At 40.7% G+C, this 24,168-nt stretch overlaps 1 protein-coding gene and 1 pseudogene across 3 annotated transcripts; both read right to left on the reverse strand.

Moving 5' to 3' along the window:
• Window positions 1–663: 663 nt before the first annotated feature.
• LOC123831311 lies at window positions 664–1,140 on the reverse strand (annotated as a pseudogene).
• Window positions 1,141–2,603: 1,463 nt separating this feature from the next.
• Window positions 2,604–24,107, reverse strand: LRRC42 (leucine rich repeat containing 42). Of its 3 annotated transcripts, none has more exons than XM_045858559.1 (9): window positions 23,907–24,107; window positions 22,410–22,530; window positions 18,199–18,685; window positions 11,186–11,317; window positions 9,601–9,719; window positions 8,207–8,295; window positions 7,927–8,040; window positions 4,340–4,424; window positions 2,604–3,100 (listed from the first exon to the last, which is right to left on the reverse strand). In XM_045858559.1, exons 3-9 carry the CDS (start codon window positions 18,669–18,671, stop codon window positions 2,826–2,828), a joined length of 1,287 nt encoding a protein of 428 aa, XP_045714515.1. In that variant the 5' UTR covers window positions 18,672–18,685; window positions 22,410–22,530; window positions 23,907–24,107; the 3' UTR covers window positions 2,604–2,825. The 3 variants fall into 3 exon arrangements, with proteins under 3 accessions (XP_045714515.1, XP_045714493.1, XP_045714504.1); XM_045858537.1 differs by lacking the exon at window positions 22,410–22,530 and adding an exon at window positions 22,574–22,606; XM_045858548.1 differs by lacking the exon at window positions 22,410–22,530.
• Window positions 24,108–24,168: the final 61 nt, after the last annotated feature.

Consider the following 24,168-nt stretch of genomic DNA (forward strand, 5'->3'; position numbering starts at 1 on the left):
GTGTCATTGGCAAAAAGACACAAAAGAGATTTTTTGTGATTACATGTCGCAATGTATTTAATGTGTGGCCCAAGACAACTCTTCTTCTTCCAGAGTGGGCCAGAGATGGCAAAAGTTTGGACACCCCTGCTCTAGAGCATTTCCAAGTGTCAAACCTGTCATACCAATTTTCTTAATTCCTTAAGGTAATCCTGTCTCCCTTTTACTTGCCAGGATGTCTTGCTTTAAGCTGCTTTTTAAGGATGGAATATAGTCTAGAAGAGAACTGTCCAGTGGAAATATAATGCAAATCACAAATGCAAGCCATGTTAAGTTTCTTAGTAGCCACATTAGAAAAATAAAAACAGGTGAAATTATTTTTAATCCCCAAATTACCATTTTAACATGTAATCAATACTTAAAAATGCAGATATCTTTTTTAGAAAAAATTAACCTTGGTTTCAAACTTTATCCCAGGCTTCCTCAGCTTAATCAGATGCAAAGAATGATTTGTGTATGAGCAGAAAGTGAAAAGAGCTGCAGTGTCCAAGGAGCTAGAGCTTAAAACTATTAGAGATGTTGATTTTATCAGATCCATAAACAAATTTGAAAAAGCAGTCATAATATAAAATCGCAGCCACCAGTGACTTCTTCAAGTTTATCTTTTTCAGAAGTTGACTCAGTTCAGTGTGCTTCTTTCTTGGAAACCTCATCAAAATTCTCTCCAAGATCTGGAACTTCATCATCATCTGCCTCTCCTGTAGCAAGTGGTGCTTTTCCATCCAGATTGTTTAAGCGGGGCTTCAGTGCGTCTCCTTAGACTAGTCTGTGTGCAGCAAGCTGATTTAAGATGCTGGGTAGCATTTCTGTCAGCTATGTTGTCTCAGCATGGCCTGTACTGCTGAAAGTGTTCGCTGCCAGACATGCCTGAACTTTAGGGTTGTTAAAGTGGGTCACTGTTCCTCATTTGTGAACATATTTACCTCTTCCATACCAGATATTGTTTACCCCAACTTCTTTAAGGAGAACTGAAGTTTTTTATTGTCTGCTGTAGCTGTCCTGTGAACCATCTACTTCTTTCTACGAGCAGTGTCTTTCCCACCAATGTGTACTTGTGCCTGCAGTTTGGTGAGTTTCTCTTGGTTCACCAGTTTCTTTCATCTTACTGGAGAGAAAATGGGGCTGCGTGGGGGAATAGGGTTGGTGCTTAGGGGGTCTTTGGCAGACCAGCTGAGAATAAGCACACCCACGTGGAGACACAAGATGGCAGCTCAAAACGCATCATCTTCCACTCACACTTTTGTACTTTTGAAGTCTGATATCTGGTGTGTATTTTACTGCACATCTCATTTTGGATTAGCCACATTTCAAGTGTTCAATGGCTGTAAGTGACTAGGGTCTACCTTATTAGTGAAGGTCTAGATCAGGGGTATCAAACTCATTTTCACCGGGGGCCACACCAGCCTTGCAGTTGCCTTGAAAGGGGTGAATGTAATTTTAGGACTGTGTAAATGTAACTGCTCCTTAACTAGGGGCAAGGAGCTCCGTGCTACCTCCGGGTAGAAACAAGGTGCCAGCCAGATAAAACAAGGTGGAGGGCCAGATTTGGCCCTCAGGCCCTGTATCTGCCACCTGTGGTCTAGAGCCTTGCTCCTCAAAGTGTAGTCCACAAATCAGAAGCACTGGGGTCATCTGGAAACCTGCTACAAATGCTGAACTTCAGGTCTCACTCCAGACCTACTGAATCAGAATCTGCATTTTAACAAGGCCCCTGGGTGACTTGCATGCACGATAAAGCTTGAGGAGCAGTTTGGTTCAAGGCAAGTTATTGGTCTCAGGTTCCTCATGTGTCAAATACTGGCGATCATACATACTTTGTAGAATGCTGTGAAGAGTCCTGGTGCTTTACTTCATAGACATAATAGTTGGGATTGTTAAAAAATTGATTTGAGAGAGAAACATCAATTTCTTGTTACATGTATTTATGCATTCATTGGTTGCTTGTGTGTGCACTGACTGGGGATTGAACCCACAACATTGGTGTATCAGGACGACACTCCAACAAACTGAGCTACCTGGCCAGGGCAATAGGAACTATTATTTAAAAGGCATTGTAGCAGAGTGGGCTTTAACGTTGGACAGAAAGGAGCATATATTCTGGTTCTGTCACTCAACAGCTCTCTGACCTTGAACAGCTCACTTAACTTGTGGCTGAGTTTTCTTAACTCTAAACTGGGGCTAACATCTTCCTTCCACGGAGGACAGGTCATGGCAGTGGGAGGTATTCAATGTGGCAGCCATATACAGGGGCCGGCTGGAGTAAGACCTGTGTGAGTGTGGTTGGTAGGGTAATAATACGAGTGTAATAATTTATAGTTTTAATTTGATCATTTCACCTAAAATGTCATATCATGTTCTTGAGTGTGACGTTGTTACAGAATTACATGCTCATGATTTTGTAATAAAAAAGCAGTGTTATTTGTGCCAGACCCAGTATATGTAACCAGCCAGGACAAATCGGAGTAGCAACAAATCATGCTAAGCAGCCTCGTTATTTCAGGTGGCCTTTCACTGCAAACCAGTGTTATTTCCTATGGCTCCAGTCCACATTTCATACGTAGAACTTAAAGACAGCAAAAAATGTTTATTTGAAAAAATTACTATGTATTGAAAATATACATTAGAAATTATTACATACTTCCATAGCATTCCCCTCCCCCACCACAAAAGTAGAAATATCTGCCTGCTATACTAATGTCATAGGTAAATTCAAACAAAAAAGAAAAAACATCAGCCCCCTTTCCTCATACATTAGAGTTGGGGGGAAAACGGTCAACTTCTGCCAATCAATAGGAATTTAACAAGTCCCAGTCTTCCACAGCAAGACACACGTATTTCTGCGTTGAAGACTGTGAAGAATTACTCTGTTCCTTTTCTGGCTCCTCAAAACCTCTCTTCTTGGTCTTCTTTGACTCCTGGCTTGAGATAGCTTCACGTTTCAACAATGGCCCGTGGCAGTCTGGGGCTTTCTCTCTATAGAACTGAAGTTTCTCAGAAGAGTTCACGTGGGGGTCTGCCAGGGGACACTTCACCGGGGTTTCTGTTCGCGCCCGCTTCCCATCTGTAAGAACGACAGAAGGGAAGGGTGATCCAAAGAAAGTGACAATGGCCTAAACAGAGTGATGCCTGAATTGATTTTATTCCCTTTTGAGTCCCTATAAAGTGACAGTGGCATATCACCGCTTCAGCACTGGCTGAAGGCATGTATGAGCCACTTCATGGATAAGAGGCCTTGGGCAAGTGACTTGAGATTCAGTTTTCTCATCTTTACAGAGATATAAAACCTATTGCATAAGGGTGATGTGAAAATAAATAAAATAATGTACATAAAGTGCTTAGGACAATCCTTGGCACACAGTAAAAGCTAAGAAAATGTTAGCTATTACTATTCAAAGTCTGGACGTGACTGTCTTCTGTGAACCCGATTTATAGCACAACTCTAGCAGATAACACATTATGTGTTTTTCTTTCTTGGTATTCCCTGGCTTCTTACTTTGTTACCTTTATTTTTTCTTCACTTTGATTTCATCACTTAACCTCATTTTTAAAAATTAGGGTAAAATATACATAAATAAATTTACCATTTTAACCATTTTTCAGTATACAGCTCTGTGGCATTAAGTACATTCCCATTATTGTACAACCATTACCACCATCTATCTCCAAAACTTTTTGTCTTGCAAAACTGCCACTCCAACCTATTAAACAATAAATCCCCACAGTCCCTTCCCCAGGCCCTGACAACCACCCTTCCACCCTCTGTCTCTATGGACTTGACTATTCTAGGAGCCTCATAATTATTACTCAACACTTGTCTATTTTTTGACCGGCTTATTTCACTAAGTGCAATGTCTTCAAGTTTCACCCATGTTAAAGCATGTGTTAAAATTTCCTTCCTTTTTAAGGTTGAATAATATTCTACCATATGTAAAAAATATATTTTGTTTATCCATTCATCTGTTCTTGGGCACGTGAGTTGCTTCTACTTTTTGGCTACACTTAATCCCTTTTGAACCTTCTATAATATGTCTACTTTGGTGCCACTGCAAATCATTTTTGGAACAAGATGGAGTATAAACCCATACATACATTTAATAAGCTATTTTCCTGGTACTGGCGCTCAAAGCCAAGTGCGGACGTAGCACTGTAAGCTATGTTGAGAGAACACAAGTCCTGGTGCCCTAATTAAGTCAGTACTATCACAATTAAATTTCCCACTTTGTGAGGATAAGCTAACTTCTTTTAAGTTAGGGTGCAAAAACCTAAGGGCAAAAGTTCCAGAGGAAAAAGAATTTCTCACAGAAGTGCTGAGCTGCCTTTCGAGGTTCTAAGGCTTGTCCTGGCTTCACAGCTTCCGAAGTCACACGCTCCCACTGCAGAACAATCTAAAACATATTTGAAAAGATGTGAATCTGAACAAAATCTCAAGCTTTTAATCTCAAACCTTCCTTGTTCTCCTTTGTTTCCTTTCTGTAAACATAGACCCCTGTGGTACTCTGACTTCAGGTGACTGATGATAAGAATCACGCCACACCTGGACTTCCTGTTTTAACACAGGGATTACAAATATGTTGGATATGTGCATTTGCATTACTTAGGAAACATCTATAAAGCTCACTTCCAATTTTCATCTCTATTCCAAGCTGGAAATAAATGGCATTTCCCTAAACTAAATAAAATTTAAAACTTAATCATACCCTGATTGGTGTGGCTCTGTGGGTTGGGCATCGTACCGCAAACCCCACAAACCAAAAGGTCGCCGGTTCGGTATCCAGTCAGGGCACATGCCTGGGTTGGGGCCAGGTCCCCGGTGGGTGGCGTGCGAGGGGCAACTGATTGATGTTTCTCTCTTACACTGAAGTTTTTCTCCCTCTCTCTCTCCCTTCCCTGCTCTCTAAAAGTAAATAAATAAATCTTTAAATCTAGAAAAAGCCAAAACCTTAGTGATTACTACTCACACACTCTTAGGCATGAGCCTTAAAATACATTAACTATAACTTAAAGTCTGTGTGTAAAATGTCCACATTTCCATATTCTCAAGATACTTCATGATCAGCTTCCGTTTTTACAACCATTGCAAATGTATTTTTATTATACGCTACCTCAAATTCTTTTGGAACTTTGGCCAAGTATAAGCTATAAATAAATGATTATTTCACTTATACCATGAGAAACAAGAACTGAATTTAATATTTTTCATTATGGTATGCAATGAATGATCATAAAGAAAAACATTTTCAGGACACAGAGCAGTACAACACAGTCTAAGAATACAATTCCAGAGTTAGCTCTACTACCTACTAGCCAGGCGACCCTTGGCAAGTGATTTAATTTCTGAGTCTCAATTTCTTCATCTGTTAAACGACACAACACACACGAAGGGTGTGGCACAGTGACCGGCACACAAACGGCACTCAGTAAATACCCACTATCACCCCTTCTATGATTCTTTCCGATTGTGGAAAATGCAGACAGGTCTCCTGAATCTAGTGACTCAGGGGACAACTGGGAAAACAGTGCTGCCACTGAGAAACCAGAATGTCAACAGAAGAGCTTGGGGACAGGGAAGAAGAAAATAAGTTAGGTTCTAGGCATGCTGAATGTGAGGTACCAGGTAGAGATTTATGGGTGATATTTAGGAATGGGTCCAGTGTGTGAGAGAAGGTAGAACCCTTCCCATAGGGATAGTTAAGGCTCCAAGAACAGTTGAGATCACCAGGAGAGAGAGGGGAGGTATCAGAGAAGAGGAGAGTAATCAGCAAGAGCTAGGTGGAGAAGTGATAAAGTCCGGGGGAGCCAGGAGAAGGGCCGAGAGGAAAAAGCACGGGGCGGACATGTTACATCAATGCTGAAGAAAAGCCAATGCAAGTGAAAAATGAGATCACACATTACCTTCGAGGGACCACCTGCAATAGAGAAGTGGAGGCCAGGCCTAGATTAGAAAAGAGTAATAACTGAGCCCTGGCTGGTGTGGTTCAGTGGACTAAGTTGAGTGCTGGCCTTCGAACCAAAGGGCCACCAGTTGGATTCCCAGTCGGGGCACATGCCTGGGTTGTGGGCCAGGTCCCCAGTAGTGGACGCATGAGAGGCAACCACACATTGATGTTTCTCTCCCTTTCTTTCTATTTCCCTCCCCCTCTAAAAATAAATAAAGAGATTTATTAAGAAAAAAAGATTAAGAACTGAGTAGGCAATGAGGAAGTGGGAGAGATAATAAAAAACTCACAGTTCTGCTGGGGAATGAGGAACATGTCAGACTAACAGTAGATCAAGTATGTTTATACAGAGAAAGGAAATGGCCAGCCTAGGGTACGACTGAAGATGCGGTGGTGGGGCAGCAGAGGGAAATAACTGTTAGTACAAGTGCAGGAAAAGCTGATGATCTTAGGGCAGAGAACTGAAAAAGAAAAAAAAAAAACCTCTAAAAGGCTTATCTCTGGAACAAAATGATGCCCTTTTCCCTTTAGATAGGAGGGAAGTAGAATCTAGTTGCAGAAACAAAGAAAAGTTAAGACAGAGATAGGGCAGTAAGGGCACTTCTGTCAGACAGTCTCATTCTGTGTCACCTGCTGAGAGTGAGGCAGGAGGAGCAGAGTCGGCCTGAAACAGTTTCAATGAGTGATCAACAAGAGAGAGAAAGCGCTGCAGTCGAGCCTGAGAAGTGAGGCTGAGGCTGCATGGCATGAAGCTGTGCAGAGGCCAATTCGCTTACTTTCAGGTCAGGCTGCTAGGCGTTTTCCTTCACCCTTACCAAGCTCTGCAAGAGAGATCCTGGCTTCTGCATTTTACAGATGAAGAAACAGAGACTCAAAGTTTCCTGAAGTCATGCAGCTACTGGGCTATCAAGCCAGGATGCCAAGCCCACGTCTCTTTGACTCCACAGCCTGTGCTCCTTCCACCACGACACCTGCTACCAAGCTACATCAAGCCTTTATATTACTATCCCACACCTACCTGCCCTGAGTTCACTACTGCTATGTCTAGGGTTCACACAGTGCTACAGACTGTGTCTGGCCACGCACTAAGATAATTATTTCAGCATGCATTTTCTGGACCAACTTCAAAGTGCTTCTGAAACAGTGACTCACCAGCACCTCTTCCTGTTTACCCCTAGGGAGGTGATGCTATGATCAGGCAGTTGGATAGGTCCATCATCATGCATTACAGCTACCACCAAGGAGACACCCAGAACAAAACAGTTTGGGGAGTCCTCTAAGTCTCCACCAAGAACCATTGGTTTATTAAAGTGTGGGAAGGAGAAAGGCACCAGTCACAGGCAAGCTGGCATCTACTGGTGCTGTATACTTGGTTACCTTCTGACTTCCTACTTAAGTCTGTACTTTACCAAGTTGAGGGAGACCATCAAGATGAGATGACTCTTCAAAGTAAAGTTCAGTCAAGAAGATGAAAATGGGAATGCTCAGTGAGAGAAGGACAAAAAGACCTGTCCTCGCTAAGGCTCTGAGATGTAGGAAAATTGCCCCCAAAAGAGGAAGAGTCAGATTTAAATCGTTATTGGTGTGACTTAACTCTTTCTAGACTACTAAGAAAAATCTGTCCTCCTGAAGTTGGGTCATCCTGATATTTTCATAGAAGCCATAATACATTTATTTTCAGAATCTTTATAAGATGGCATTTTTCTCTGAGGTCCAATAAGATATGAGGCATAATCTAGTGACCAGAGCATAAGATTTAAGGACAGGCATGTAACACCTTTCCTTAAGTAGCTGGGTCAGTTGCAGGGCATCAGTGTCTCCAATTTGACATGAAGGTGACAATTAAGCCAGGAAATACTAACAGGATTAACATTTGTTCAAAGTGTTGAATAAGACTCTTAGAGTTACAATGAAAAACCGTACTAACTATATGTGAAAAACCATGCAGTACCTGGTCGGCCCAGCCCTCAGTCTTGCAGTTACTGTGATCGAACTCCTTCAAAGGCACTTTGGAGTGGACAAGGCCTATGTGTGTCTGGAGCTTGTGTTTGACAGCTTTGACGTCCTAGTGAGGGGAAGACAGAGCAGGGAGCCCACACATCTGTTAGCACTTGCCTTCAGTAGGAAATGAACACCATCATAAATACCAGCCCTCTCTAAACACCAATTAACAGAAGCAAAATATCAAACTGGGAATGTGGAAAAATAACAGAAGGGAGTAAAAGTCCTACCTTAAGCCCTGTCCCAGAGATATCTAAGCAGTTTAGTTTTCTAAAAGAAAAGAGGTATCCGATTCCTGCATCTGTGATCTCGGGGTTACCTAGGTGTCAAAAACACAGGTAGTATTCAGTTACAAAATAACTTTGCTAAAATGCCAACAATAAGGTCAGAAAAAGGTCAAATGATGATAAAATATAAAATATTGAGTGAACAAACTTTTCCGAGTAAATTAAATATAGGGATCTTTATTCTAGCTGTGATATGAAGAGCCACACATGAGATGATCCTTAAGGTCCTTTATAGCTTTAACTTTCTAGGAGCTGGGGGTTAGGAGAAAAAAAATGACCCAGGTGTTACCCCAAAGGGTTCAATTTATAACCATATGGAAACAACATATATAAACATGTATTAAAATGATTCATTGTGGGGTGGATAGGGCAGGAGAGGATAATGGGGAAAAAATGAGGACAACTGTAATTGAACAATAAAAAAAAAAAAAATGGTTCATCAGACTTTATTCACAGCCATTTCACTTCCAAAGTAAAAATATTTATTTTAAAAAGGTTTTCAAAACACAGGGACTATTACTACTCTTACTTGCTTTTTTCCCAGAATCCTCTCTTCTATATTACCATCTCATATCAGACAGTTATTACATTTAGCACTGAGTCCTCAAGGCCATGAGCACAGTGCCTGAGACACTGTAGATGCTCAAAAAATATTTGTTGAATGAATACACTTTCCTGGGAGGAAGGCAGAACATTCATCATCATCTTCATTTTACAGAAGTCAAAACCAAGGCTCAGAGAGGTTCAATAACTTTCCCAAGGGCACACAGCTGCTAATAAGAGTAAAAGAGCAAGGAGCATCCTCTGACCTCAAACCCTGCTCTTTCTATTCCTTTGACATCATACCATCCTGCCTTTCATACATTCAATGGATGCACAATTAAATTGTAAATGATCCCTATCAACTATCTACCATTGGTGTCAGTATTTGGTTAATCCTGAGTAAGTTATCATAATTGTGGATTCATCCAGATTTCCATCAAGCAAATATGGATAAAAAAGACCTAGATGACAGACAAGCAACTCAAAGAAAGTAAAGATGAACCAAACGTGCTTTATAGATGCTACGAATATGATGACAGGCTGCGCTGTCTGCACAGTGAGCGGCATGGATGAAACCGTAAGGGCCTTTCCTACCGTAACGAGGTGCCAGCGTGCCAGAGAGGTTTTGGCCAGGAGTCAGGAGCCTCTGGCTTTAGTCCTGCTCTGCCACTAACTTGCTGTGGCACTTAGGAAAGTCCCTTCAATTTATCACCTCTAAAATGAAGGGAAGAACCAAATGATTTCTAAGGCCATTCTTTCAACATTAATAATCTCTAATTTCTGGTAAAACTTACAAGATAAGTCTAGTAACGTTAGATTTTCAAGGCCTCTGTTCATCACTCGAACAGGCGCTGTCATTTTCCGTACCCCGGCATCGGATAAACAATTATCCTTCAGGTGGAGCTGAGTTACACTAAGGAAACAAAGTCCATAAGTAAATTACTCAAAGAGAGTTTGAGAAAGTCTAGGTATAACATGCTTTCATAAGTTTCATTTAAAAATATAAAATATCCTCTGCCCCCTGCTGTTTCACACCCAATGCATTTAATGGAGTTAAATATCTGCTGGTGTCATTTCAGTTACTCAGTGAGTGTTACCTTAGGGAACAAAGTGTCATGTAGTATTAATCTCAGATGGCAGAAGGCACTGAAGGTATATGGTGAAAAGAGATAAATGGATTTCATTAAGGAGATGAATATACCTCGTTAAACACAAAAGCTGCATTCCTAAAAAAAAATATTGTGTAAAAACTAAAAACACTCTAAATATGTCAGGAAGGTCTCCTAAAGAACTCCTATGAGAATTCTTTTGACAAAACAAACAATCCTCTAAATTTAACTAGCTTTATAAATCCAGATTTTCAGATCGGGTTTTTAAGGTATACCCATAACCCAATCCATGCAGCTAATCTGACACTGGTGTATTAATGTGCTTCACTGTCCCACACACAGGAAGAAATCTGAACTTTTACTAACTCACACAAAAATACCTTTGTACGGAGCCGTATGTGGGTGTCTGTCCTAGGAAGGTCCCAGGAAGCAAGTTAGACTCAGGTTTGTAATGCTGTTATTCCTCTGGGTGCTTCTGAAACCACAGAGGAATCCATTTGGCCTCCTCTCTGCTGTCCAGACTGAGATTAGTCGGATTATGTGTGATCGGTATGAACTGGGTGATTTCTTTAAATTATGGTTCTTTTGAAAAGGATGTATTTGGTTGTCTTTAGTAGTTTACTTTTAAAATAATTTGTAATTCATTGATAGTTAAAATAGAAAATGATAATTATGGAAAACTATATAACTTCTCATCTCTTGCTAGAATGAATTAGGACTAGACAAAAGCCAAAATCATTTTTTAACCCATGTACTCTTTAAGTAGTACATGTTGTAATAGTTTATTTAGAAAAATTACCAACTGACTTACTTTTGTAAGAGATGTCCAATCTACATTGCTTCTACCAAGTAAATGGAAATTGAGAATTTTATGGAAAAAAAAAAAAAAAGCAAATAAACACAGGTTTGTGAAGTAATAGGCATTCTTCAAGATGACCTTGTTGGATCATACCTTTTTTTATTTTTTAATCCTGATCTGAGAATACATTTATTGATTTTAGAGAGAGAGGGAGGCAGGGTGGCAGGGGGAACAGGGAGGGGGAGAAGGAGAGACAGACAGACACGCACACAGATGTTGATGTGAGAGCAAAACATTGACTGGTTATCTCCCGTGCGCACCCTGTACACACCCTGACGAGGGATCGAACCAGCAGCCTAGCTATGTGCCCTGACCGCAGATTTGGTGGACAGCACTCCAACTGAGCCACCCAGCCAGGCCAGGCCCTCCTTTGAAAAAATAAAACAATTCATCTGCAAATGGTGGCCATACCTAGATAGGGCCTCATTGGTGAGATGTTCTAGAAGTTCATGCTCATCTCCAAGCTTGCAACAGGAAAGATCCAGGCAGGTCAACTCCCGGAAAGACTTAATCTCCTCAAGTTTTTCTGAAATCACCAGATATCTGTGGGGCATGGAGAACAAGAAGCAGTTTTTCTTTTCCTTCTTTTTAAAACACTACCAAATGTGGCTCTGTGCCGCAGTCAACATTCCATCAGGACAAAGTACCATGTAACAAGCAGACTTCACTGATTATTATGTGGACACTGACTGAATTTTTTCATTAGTGAATGCCTAGAAAGTCTTTTTACATGAGAGTGGAATAAGCATTTTAAATAAGTAAATAAATGAAAGTACATGAGCAAAGACAAGTCACAGGAGAAAACATCTGCTTTGTTGGAAGACAGATAGACTTTAGTGGTGTTGGCACCTTATGGGAGAATTTCCAAACTTTATGTACTCAAAAATGTTTAATCAATCATTCCTTTAAGGCTGAGTTTTATCTAATGCCCAATATTTTGTGGTTTGAAAACTGAAATGGAGCCAAGAACTCTGGCTTCTAATCTTCACATCCAGGAACATACTAAGAAGTATTTGGCAGATCACATTTTAGCTTTTCTACTCAAACCCAAGTTTGAGTAGCTGCCCACTCCACTGTGTCCCTGTCAACCCGATAACTTTACCCTGAAAGCATGTGCAGCATGACTACTAAGAGGGCTCACTCTAATCTAAATGGTTCTTAAGACAAACCAGTGAGCACAACCAATTAATTACACTAGAGCACCTTGCCCAAGTTTATAAGGAAGCATCAGGGAGGCCTCTGAAGAGGAAAAGGGGATTAAAAAGGCTTTACACATCCCAGGCTGCGGCCTCCACTCTGCTTTCTAGCCATTTCTCTTTTAGATGTCGTCAGTGAGAAAAAATGAAAAGGAATTAGGTGTGACAGGAAATGGAGGGGATCCTAAAAGAATAGAGAAACTGACTTGCGACAAAAGCATGCCTTTCTCATCCACTTTCCTCAGGAATGTCTAGATGTTTCCACAGAGAGACAGCAAGCTAGGACCAGTGGCGGTTGCACTAAAAAGAGTTCACATCTCTGTCAGCAGGATCATAATGACCAAAAACAGGATGTAACAATCCGATAGTAAGAGGGAAGTTAAATCTCTTTTCTTCCTACTTCCAACAAATTGTCACTGACCTGACTGCTAGCTACAGAAGGCCTGGGCACTGATATCCCCTCTAAGCAGCCCGATGGAGCTCAGCTGGGTCCACAAATGAGCCTTATTTACTCAGACTATTTTAACTGCACTGCAAATAAAGCTGCTGCTTTCCATTTTACAATCACAGAGCTGAAATGGGTTAATGGGGATTTGGGGGATTACTAGTAATCAGAGAAAGAAAAACACACATCCTTTGATCAATTGACCAAAAGATTTTTAGTAATTCTGAATGGGTTATCTGAGAAGGATAACATAATTAACAAACATTACAAAAATCAAAGCTGAGAAACCAACATGCAAAGCCACAGACCTTACTAGATGTTTATCTAGAACAATGACTTTCAACCTTTTTCATCTCATGGAACACATAAACTAATTACTAAAATTCTGTGGCTCACCAAAAAATACATTTTTTGCACTTCTGACAAAAAAATAGGTATAATTTTGATTTACAATAATAACAATAGCAATTACCTATGTGTTTTGATCCAAAGTGATTTTTTAAAAATCAGATGCTAATGTTTCTATATAAAAATTTTTAGTACCAAGAGTTAACCTATCAGATCCAACCTTATTATGCAACATGACTAATAAGATGCATCTCTATTATATGACCTATATATTTATGGTTCAAGACAGGGCATTCACATTGGATGGCTACTGTGGTATTGGCTGTTCTCATTTTTTTTATTTGACAATCTAAGGGGAAAAGAGGTCGGTGTCTCTGACTGAATATTCAGGTATTGCATATTTTAAAAATTCTTGCAGCACACTGGTTGAAAATCGCTGATCTATAACAAGTTCTAGGGTCTTGCTCAAAATTAGTCTTCAATTTGCCCCTTAACAGTTCCAAAACAGTGAGTGGAGAAGCAACAGAGTTACAGACATATTTTAGCATCAGAAAGACCTGAATTTAGATTCTTTTTTCCCCCTAAATCAGGATCGGGTGAATTTAGATTCTTAACAACTCTAATTACCTGTGTAATTGTGAGAAGTAACTTAACCTCTTCAAGTCTCAATTTCTCCAGCTAGAAAATGGGGCTGATGATTATTTTTTTCAAGGTTATTAAGGCCCTCATTAAATGGTAGCTATTATAATTACTTCAGTTACACAGGGTGATATTTTAAGGAAAACATACTTACCTCCCTGCAGCCACCAGTGGGACTGAAAAATCACTGGGGTTTCAACACAGGGAGGAGACCATTCTGCAGGGGTGGAACCTGGTTACAAAGGTACTGGCTTCTTTGGGCAGGCAGCTTTGTGACTCAATCCCAAGACCGCAAGCCCCTGCACCTAACCAATTATTTAATTTTCAATTATTTTCTCAGGCTCTTTCCCTTTCACCTCAACCCTTTTGTGTTGGTAAAATCTTTGCTGTTGCAGCTTCAGTCCTGAATTGCAAATGCAAACCCAAATCTCCTGCCCTCTTCTTTTTGCCTTTGGGAATTCAAAAGGAAAAGGGAATTTTTTTATCACAGTTGAAAATCTTATTTATATTTAAATAAGACAGCAAAATTTGAAAATGCTATAATATGAGCCAAAAGGTTATGGAGAAAAAAATTATGAAAATATGAAAAATTATAAAGAAAATTAAACCAATTTCAATCCCACCATCTAGATATTTCAGTGGGTTTTTTCTTTCTCTATTATAAAAATAGAGAAATTATAAAAATTATAAAAATGTAATTTATATTTTTAAAAATTCAATTATAAATGCAATTATAAAAATTCTTATTTTAATAAAGCTAGGATCATATAGCATATGTAACTTTAATTCTTATTTTTTCATTTAGTATATAATGAACATTTCACTACATCATTTTAAATGTTCTTTAAATATTATCTTGAGTTATATATCATATGAATGTACCACAATTTGCTTAACTACTTTCCTAGTGTTGGATAGTCAGCTTTCAGGCTTCACTATTACAACTACTACTATAACGAACACTCTTATATAAAAATATTTGTTCCTATATGTGATTACAACATTAGAAATTAGAAGAGACTGTAAATAAATGGAATTAATGGGCTAATAAATGGTATGGGTATTTTTAAAGGTTCTTGATACTTTTTGCTAAGCTACTTTCCAGAAACGCTGCACTAATTTATGTGCTCAGCAAACATGAATAAACGTGCTATTCTCATCCACTTGTGCTTCTGACCACTGGTGCAGTAGGCAAACCTCACAAATGGATGAAAAGCATTTTCACTATCATTAGAAATGCTTAAGCCATAATGGTAAGTGAAGGAAAACCAAAACAGGATACAATTTGTAGATTAGAGTATATTCTAAATGCACAAAAATATATATTTGAAAATGATTACCATGAATGGTGGGACTATTATTTTTTTTTAATATCACAGTTCTATGTATTGCCTAAATAGTATGTAATGCCTTTATAACATAATTTTAAGACAAAGTATACATAATTCTATTTATTCAAATTGTTCTATAATAAACAGAAATAACTTGGATTAAAAAGTAAAATGTATTTCAAATGTACAAGCTGCAATGAAATGTTACTTGACTAGTCACCTGGGCAATTTTTTCCTTTCCACTGGCCCAGCCTGGACTGAGACCACAGCACAAAGACAGAGTTTTCATGAGGTGTCTGCAAAGTTCATGAGTCCATGGTTCTGTTTTTGTCTGCATCTGTTTATGTCTTTTCTTTTTAAAGTACAATATTTGGCCTGGGATAAAAACATTAATCCTATGAACCAATTAAATAAAGAATGCTTCTTTATTTTTTCAAGCATATGAGCTCAACTTATGCTTTCTGTTCTTTTTATTATATGCTTTCTGTTTAGCCTTATTTTAATGATCACATTGTGTATCTTAACAGTAGGCTTTTATATTTTTTAAGTATATTTTATTGATTATGCTATTACAGTTGTCTCAATTTTTCCCCCTTTGCCCCCTTCTGCCTGGTACCCCCCCTTCCCTCCAGCAATCCCCCCACTTAGTTCATGTCCATAGGTCCTGAATTTAAATTCTTTGGTTTCTCCATTTCCTATGCTATTCTTAACTTCCTCCTGTCTATTTTGTTCCCACCAATTATGCTTCTTAATCACCATTTCCCCATTCTCTCCCTTCCCCCTCCCAGCTGATAACCCTCCAAATGATCTCCGTATCTATGATTCTGTTCCTGTTCTGGTTGTTTGCTTAGTTTTTGTTTTTAGATTCAGTCGTTCATAGTTGTGGATTTATTATTTTTTTAATGTTCATTATTTTGATTTTCTTTTTCTCAGATAACTCCCTTTAACATTTCATGTAATAATGACTTGGTGGTGATGAACTCCTTTAGCTTTATCTTATCTGGGAAGTACTTTATCTGCCTTTCCATTCTAAATGACAGCTTCACTAGTACAGTAATCCTGGCTATAGGTCCTTGCTTTTCATCACTTTGAATACTTCTTGCCTGCAAAGTTTCTTTTGAGAAATCAGCTGACAGTCTTATGGGCACTCCTTTGTGGGTAACTCTCTCCTTTTCTCTTGCTGCTTTTAAGATTCTCTCTTCATCTTTAACTTTTGGCATTTTAATTATGATGTGTCTTTGGTGTGGTCTTCTTTGGGTCCAACTTGTTTGGGACTTTCTGGACTTGTATGTCTATTTTCTTCACCAAATTAGGGAAGTTTTCTTTTAATATTTTTTCAAATAAGTTTTCCATTTCTTGCTCTTCCTCTTCTTCTGGCATTCCTGTGATTCGGATGTTGGCACTTTCTGAGATGTCCCAGAGGTTCCTAAGCCTATCCTTGTTTTTTAAAATTCTTATTTCTTCTTTTTCTTCTGGTTGAATATTTATCTCTTCCTTATATTCCAAATCATTCGTTTGAATCCTATCTTCCTTCCCTTCTCTGTTGGTTTCCCATGGATTATTCTTTACTCACTTAGAGAAACCTTCATTTCTTCCTTCATTTGCTTGCTGTACTCAAGGGATTCTCTGAACATCCTGTTAACCAATGTTTTGAACTTTGTATCTGATAGGTTGGCTATCTCCATTTTGCTTAGTTCTTTTTCTGGGGTTTTGTTCTGTTCTTTCATTTGGGCCATATTTCTTTGTCTCCTCAATTTGGCAACCTCCCTATGTTTGTCTCTGTGTATTAGGTAAAGCTGCTTTTACTCTCTGTATTAACAGCATGGCCTATTGTAGAAAAGGCACCTATAAATTGTGTGGGGCAAAGCCTTAGGTAATTGCCAGGACCAGGCAACCCTCTCCACTGCTTTGTGGCTGTGTGGAGAGGGCTCAGAGATTGGACAATGCTGCCTGGCCTCTGGCAGTTTGACTGGCATTCACCCTGTTTCCAGTCACTTCACCTCCTTGCTGTGTGTGACTGGGGCCCTTCTAGCTGCTGGCCTGGTGGTGAATCCTGGAGTGGGTACATTTACATACATTCTAAGACTGTGCTACAAAAATCCAAAGTTTCTTCCATTGCCCCAGCCCCACCCTGGTTTCTACAGCCAGAGGTTAACAGGGATCCACCCAGTGCTAGAACCCTGGGCTGTGTGGTCTGGCCTGGGGCTGGGATCACCCACTCCAAAGGTATTCCTCCCTTTTGTTCCACCACAGTCGCACCACTCCGCTTTGCTGCACACACACCTCTCCACCCATCTCTGTGACTCCACCTCTCCAACCTGTCTGGATGAATGTGTCTTCTTTAAATCCTTGGATCGCAGACTTCCATATAACTTGGTTTTCTGTTAATTCTGGGTGTTATTAGGTTTGAGATCTGATTTTAATTCTTTCCATGGTTGCACAAGGAGGCAAAGCATGGCTACCTACACCACCATCCTGACTGGAAGTCTCACATTTTCTAATCACAGAAACATCCATACGGTGGTATACTATACAGCTATTTTAAAAAATCTACAAGTATTGTTGATAAATAATTTTCAAAATATTAGAGGAAAGCAAGGTACACAACAGTGTAAGCAGTGTGTTGCCATTTGCATGACAAAGGGAAGAACTATATGAGCATGTGTATGTGCAGAGTATTTCTGAAATGATGTAAAAGTAATTGATAACAGTAGTTGCCTCTGTAGAGAAGAAATAGGAAAGAGAAGGGAGTGAAGTTTATGTTTCACTTTCTACTTTTTTGTTTGCTTTAAATTCTTTTCTATGTACATTCTTCAAAAGTATTCTTTTAAGTTAGTAGTTACTTTGAAAGTCATTTTATATGATAGGATAAAAATTTTAATAAATCATAAAAGTATATGAGCAAGGCAAGTCACACACACAACAAAACATCTGCTCTATGAGGAAAGACAGAGCTTTCCTAAGACAGAAGTTCCCACTGTTGGAACATCTTTGAAAACTTCCAAATTTTAGGGTACTTGAAATTTCAACCACTCATTTTTTAAAAAATTTCTTTTTATCTAATGCTCAATATCTAGTGGTCTGAACACTGGAACAGGGCTGAGAACTCTAGTTACTAATTTTCATATCCCCAAAAGCATACCAACAGATATTTGGCAGATCACATCTTGTCTTTTCTACTTTCTCTTACTAGGAAAGTTGGTAGAAGAGTATTTTCTACCTAATGGAGCTGTGGTAATCAACTAATCCTTTTAAATTGTTTCAAAAACAAAGCTAAATGCTGTCTGAAAGAGTGAGGGGTGAAGGCAAACAATGATTTTTCTCAAAATGGCCCATATCATTTTGTGTCTGAAAGTTCAAAATTGAAGTGCTATTTGATGGGGAAGCCCTCAAAGCTACTAAGCCCCAGAGCGTGACATAATTAACACCCAATAAAATACTCAATATCCTAATCAGAATACCTACCTGTTTCGCAAACACAGGGAGCAAAGCACCAGGCTTCCATAGGCCTCCGTGAATTTCTGTAAAGCTCTCAGCCCTGCACCAGGCTCTGTGAATTTCTGTCTGGCTTCGGCAGCAGAGAACAGCTTTTCAGCAATCTGCTCAGGAAAGCCAATAAGGGAATCAATGTGATCGACGTTGTCGGAGATGAAGCCCAGGACCAGGCTGAAGAGGGATTTTGCGGAGTATCGAAGATTCCCCTCCCGGGTATATGTGAAGATGAAATGATCAGTCTTCTCTTTCTGCGCAGTATCGTCTTCCCTGTTCATGCATAACTCCACAGAAAAGCCTTTGGGAAACAGTCGGAAAGGCCTTGGTTTCTGGAGGCTACTTCTGACACCATCCAAGGCCAAATTGACCATGTGCAGCTGCCCATTCTCTCGCACATAGATGGGCCCTGGGTCCAGGTGGTTTTCTGAGTTGAGGTAGTAAGACATTGCTTTGCTTGTGACTGTAAAAGCAAGGCACAGAGGAAGTAAATACAGTTAAAGTGCCATCTGTATCATGTAACATCATCTCGCTGTGTCCACAGCTTTATTAGCCTAGCAGGCAGGCCCTGTGGCTAGTTTGGGCAAATGAAGCTTACCAGTTGCCCATGAATTATGGCACTGGAGTTTGCTTCTACTGCCTCTACCTGGAATGCCCTTTCTTACTCCCACCCCTTTTCTTGTCTATCTGGTGATCTCCTATTCATCTTTCAACATCCAGCTCAAATCTTATTTCTAAAATTTACCCTAAGGAGGGTTTATTGCAGAAGTGGGCAAAGAATCATCAACAGGGAAAGTTATAGAAGCACAGTTGATGTTAGCAAAACAATTGGAAACAACCTAAATGTCCAAAAATGGGTGTTATTAAATACATTATGATACACCCATACCATGGAATGGCATGCATCCATTACAACTGTAAAATTTTTATGGATTTACAGTTACAAATTATACATTTGGAATTTACTATTTGTTTTTAAGCCACATTTATGCAGAGAACATAGACTAGAAATGAATTAATTCCCTTGCTACCATGGCACCTTCCACGCACTTCTTTGTTGTACTTGGCTCACTGTTCTGCTACTGATTTGCTTCTGGGTCTGTGTTCTGCTGGTTTGAGCTCCTGAGAAAAGGGACCATGTTTAATTTAACCAGAATTCCTACCAAAGTGCTCTGGCATGTGAGCAGTCCCTGAGAAGATATTGGCAGAACTCAAGTTTACTTATTTGCTAAACCTTACACAGACCACAAGCAAAAAATTTTTATTGGGTTTAACAATAAAGACCTCCAACACAAGAGCTAAATAAAAGCTATTCTAGCCCTTGAAGCATCACTTCCATTAAGGCTCTACTAGGGCACTTTTGACGTTACGCAAAATATCAAAAACAGTTGGGTATTTATGTGGTCATGTGGGGGACATTTTGTGCCCAAGTACTAACTGGAATAAATACTGGTTTGCCTGAAGAACTGTGAGATTTCCAAATATACAAGAAATTGCTACATCACATGAAAGTATTTATCACTTCTACATCAGCTTAAAGGAAGAAGGGGGATGAAATTTAATATAATGTAGGTCAAAAAGCTATTATGTCTGAAAGACTCCCACTGACGTTTAGAGTGAACCAACCCAGCTTCTTCTGCATCAATGTACAGCTAGGAGGTAACTATGATGACACTTAAAAGTGTCAGCTAACAATCAACTCAGTGATCAAAAACGCTGTGTCTCTAGAGATCAAGCAGTGGATCCTGTTTGTGGGCAGCAGTATAATTCAGTTTCTCCCAAGGATAATTATGTGTGTAGAACACATGAGAAAAGAGGGCTCTGCTTAAGTTAAGAGCTTCACCCTTTCCTGATCATTTTCTTATGCCCTGCTCTGGCCATGTGTGCGATACTACCCAGGTAAACTGGCTGTCCCACTGTCCTTTGCCCATTTGGCTGCAATACCCTTCTCTGCTTCCCTGATGTAGGTAATTCCTACTCATCATTAATGCCACCTTCCCTCTCCTGGGAAACCTTCCCTAACCCCTGTACCAGTGTGGGCCTGTCTGATCCTTCCCAGGGTATCAGTGACTCCTTCTGCATGGCACTTAGCACCATGCACTATGTCTGTTCCCTTACTAATGTCCCCAGAGCTATGAGCTCTTTGAAGGCAAGGCATTCATTTGATCTGTTTCTCTTTCCCAGGCCTAACATAGAGCCTAGTACTGAGTAAGCTTTCAACAGATATTTGCTGAACCAACTGAGATGAAGGGTGAGACCTCAAAAGGGACAGGCTTAGTGCTCTGAGCTGCAGGGCCTGCTGATACTGTTGCTAGGAGCCAGCTCCTCTTCCAGGCAACAGCTGCAGCTCCTCCCCCACTTGCCAGACCCTCCTGCAGGTGGTAGAAGCAAAGCAGATGATGGAGTATACTGCTACTAGTACTACCAGGAGAAAAAATCTACAAACCAGGAAAAAGAAAAAAAACTGTCACAGTGCCAGCTCTTAAAACTCATAGTCTTGCTGGTATTCAGTCTGCTGCTAAGGAGATGCCTCACTTAGAATTCTAAGCTCTTCTTCCAGTAGAAGTAAGCATCTGGCCCCTTCAATCTCACAGACTTCAATCTTGATGAGAAGATAGAGCAGACCCCCTTTGGCCTTTGTCCCTGTGACTGGATATTCAAGCCCTACTCTACTTATAGATCAGAAAGTAGGTACCAGGTATCATCCAAAAAAGGAATGACCTGGTTTTAATAGAAAGGCAAATCCAATGGAAGATAACATTATAATGGATCAACATATTGTAGGCTCCCTGGCAAAGAAATAGGGTCTGCCCATCTGTATTACTCCTAACCCTTACCCTCCAATAGTGCCTTCCACAAACTTTGCAGTAAAATGAACAAATGGATGAATGGATGGCTACTATGGTGAAAATCAGAAAAGTCTGATTCTATCCAGCAGAGGGCACAGCAGCTTGGGACCGGAGTAAGGATGTTAACCCAGGCTGCCCCAAATCCTGGCAGCTTCCACTTCTAGGGATCATTTTCTAAAAAGGGCACAGTTCTGGCTATATTTTACCTTTAAATTACTCATCAAATGCTAGTTCTCTTTCTAAATAATGAAAAGAAATCCAATATTTCCTAAAGAGTACACCTACATCACCTGTCCAGAAACCCCAAGGCCTTTCTATTCTTCAACTATGGCACTTGAGGAACTCATCTTGGTTCAGGGAATCCTGGTAACCTTTGATTTCTACAACTGAATTTGGGCATCTTGCATTCTCCCAGGGAGCTTCCTGAGAATTTGTGAGGTACTATAAAATGATCTAAGGATGATAACCTTTAGTATTTAAACCTTTCAAGGTTAAGAACCACAAAGGCAAGAGAATTCCACACAAAGCTTCTGTACTTGGCTTTTTGCTTCCACCTGGCTGTTGTATAGGGTGGTCTACTATAAATGGGCCCCCTCAGGAGGCATACCATGGCGAAAACCCCATACAACTGGAAAATTAAAATAATCAGTATCTGTAAGAAAACAATGTCCAGCGTAGATCTGCATTAGCTATATTTTATGTTAGATCAACAGAGTAGCAGGGGCATTCTAATAGTCTCTCAGCTCCCTCCAGGGGGGCAGTTTTGTAACTGATACATCACTGCAGAAAAACATCATGATTGTGCGTGTTCTAGTATTTGGCCCCCATAAATGAACCAACACAACGGAGCACACCATTTCATCAAACCAATAAAATATAACCATACTCCATTAATAACTCAGGTTTCTACAGCCTCTTTGTACAAGAAGCAAAATAAAACAATTGATAACTAAACCTAATGGATTTTTATAACTTAAAGCCAGTTTACCAATCAAAGAGCATGGCTACCCCAGTCAAGGGGTGGGGAGGCAGATGGGAGAGTAGGAGGCAACAGGATTAAAATTGTGAGGTAAGTCTATGGATATCTAATTGGAAGAGAAAGAGAAGAAAACACCTAACTTTAGTAAGTCAAGTTAACAATCCCCATAATACAAAAATCATAGTAAAGATTACGATGACAATGATAGTGGGTACGATAGCCACCATTTATTAAGCACCTATCAGTTGCCAAGCACGGTGATTGGTACTATATTAAATCTCATGTTAGCTTCCACAGTCCTTTGGGGTCAGGATTACCATTTAACAGATGAAGGGCCTCAGAGAAATAAAGTAACTTACTTAGGGAACAGAGCTAGTAAGTGGCAGAGCCAGAATTCAATCTCAAGGCTGTATTACTCCAAAGTTCAAGCTCTTTCCACTGCATGATGAAGTCTCTCAAGAATAAAAATATGACATAAGCCTTAAGGGTAAAAAAAAAGATGTTAAAAATTAATGTCACCCACCTGTTTGATCCCTCTGGTATTCACTGGCTGAAGCTGGGGGATAGGGAGACAGGGAGGAGATTAAAAAACAAAAACAAAAAACAGTGGACATGTGAGGAAAGAACTGGTGGGAACACAGCCAGGACAGAGCTACATGGAGGCTTCCCCTCTACCTTCTGCCAGGGCAGAAATTACCCACATCCACACACCAGGAAAACATCTGTTAATTCATGGCCTTCATCCCAAGGCTGCACACCCTTGGTTAATTCGAAAATGCAGAATTCTGGAGAAAATTTCCAACGTAAAAACCTGAACAGAAACTTGTTCCAAACCATGAATAACTGACTAATCTTACCTTCATTGTTCTGTGTCAGATCCATTATTCAATTTTGAACTTCGATTTCTTTATCCTATAACCGCATTTTTCTACCTGACTTCTCACCCATACCCTTTCCTCTCCCAAGCTCCAGAGGACGGTACCATACCCAGCTCTCTCCTTTCCTCCAGGAACATACCAATCTCCCCCACATCTAGAAACTGTTTCTCTATCTGCTAACTCTAGATCTTCACACACAAAATCCAATCTCCACCGGAAAAATCCTAACCTCTCCTTTCTTCTCCCACTCTCTCTGCCCCCACCTCTCAAGCCTTATGCTCTTCTAATCCTTCCATGGCCCTTCTGAAATCTGGCTCCCTGCCTCTCATACCCAGTCCCATCTCCCCCAGCCTCTCCCTCCTTCCCCGCATCATTCCCCCCACCCACTCTCCTGCCCAGGCAACATCTATTCTGTCCGTCACCATTTATTCACCCTTCCCCCTCTCTGGGGTTCCCTCTCCTAGGACATAAATCTCTCCATCTCCTTCCTTGTCTTCTGCCTTCAACCTTCAAAATCCCCTTCCTTCAGGCCTCACTATGCTCAACTTCACAATCCACAGCCCCAACTTCTTTCTTCCCTACCCACAAGACCCCACCCTTTCTCATATTTCAATCCTATATCCTTTCCTCTTTGCACTCCTCAAAGCCCCTTCCCAAGCACTGCAATTCTCCATGTCTCTAAATTCCCACGCATGTCCGTCTCTGGGCCCACCCCAAAAATCCTGGTCCCTTCTCCCCCACCGCCCCGAACCCCAATTCTCACACGCCCACATACCCAACCCCAGCACCACTACCTCAAGCTTAAATCCATCTTCCACACTCCTTTATCCTCTTCTTCACACCTTTCACCCAACCACACCCCAACCGCATCTCTCTGGGTCTTCCCCTCCCCCACTTCGCCCCTCACTCACACCCCGCTCCCGCCCCCACTCGCGGCCCAGGGCTCCGTAGGCGGCCCAGCCCGCGGCCGCCACCTACCTGTGCCCCTGCCCAGGGCAGCGAGCTGCAGCTCCTCTGTAGTGGATCCCTCCTCCACAGGCGCGGCTGAGAGGGAAAGCGGCTCGGCGCCCCAGGCACAAAGCTAAGGAGGGTGGGACTGAGAAGGATGGGAGGAGGGAAGGGGCTAGGGGCGACCTAGCGCCTTGGGACCGCTGGGCTGACAGGGGCGGGGGGAGGGTAGGCTGGGTAAGGGAGACGCGCGTGCGCGGTACCCGGCATGGGGGGCGGGGTCGGACCTGGA

The sequence above is a fragment of the Phyllostomus hastatus genome, unplaced genomic scaffold (assembly GCF_019186645.2).
Source record: "Phyllostomus hastatus isolate PE091 unplaced genomic scaffold, TTU_PhHast_1.1 phas_contig_147, whole genome shotgun sequence".
Lineage (NCBI taxonomy): Eukaryota > Metazoa > Chordata > Mammalia > Chiroptera > Phyllostomidae > Phyllostomus > Phyllostomus hastatus.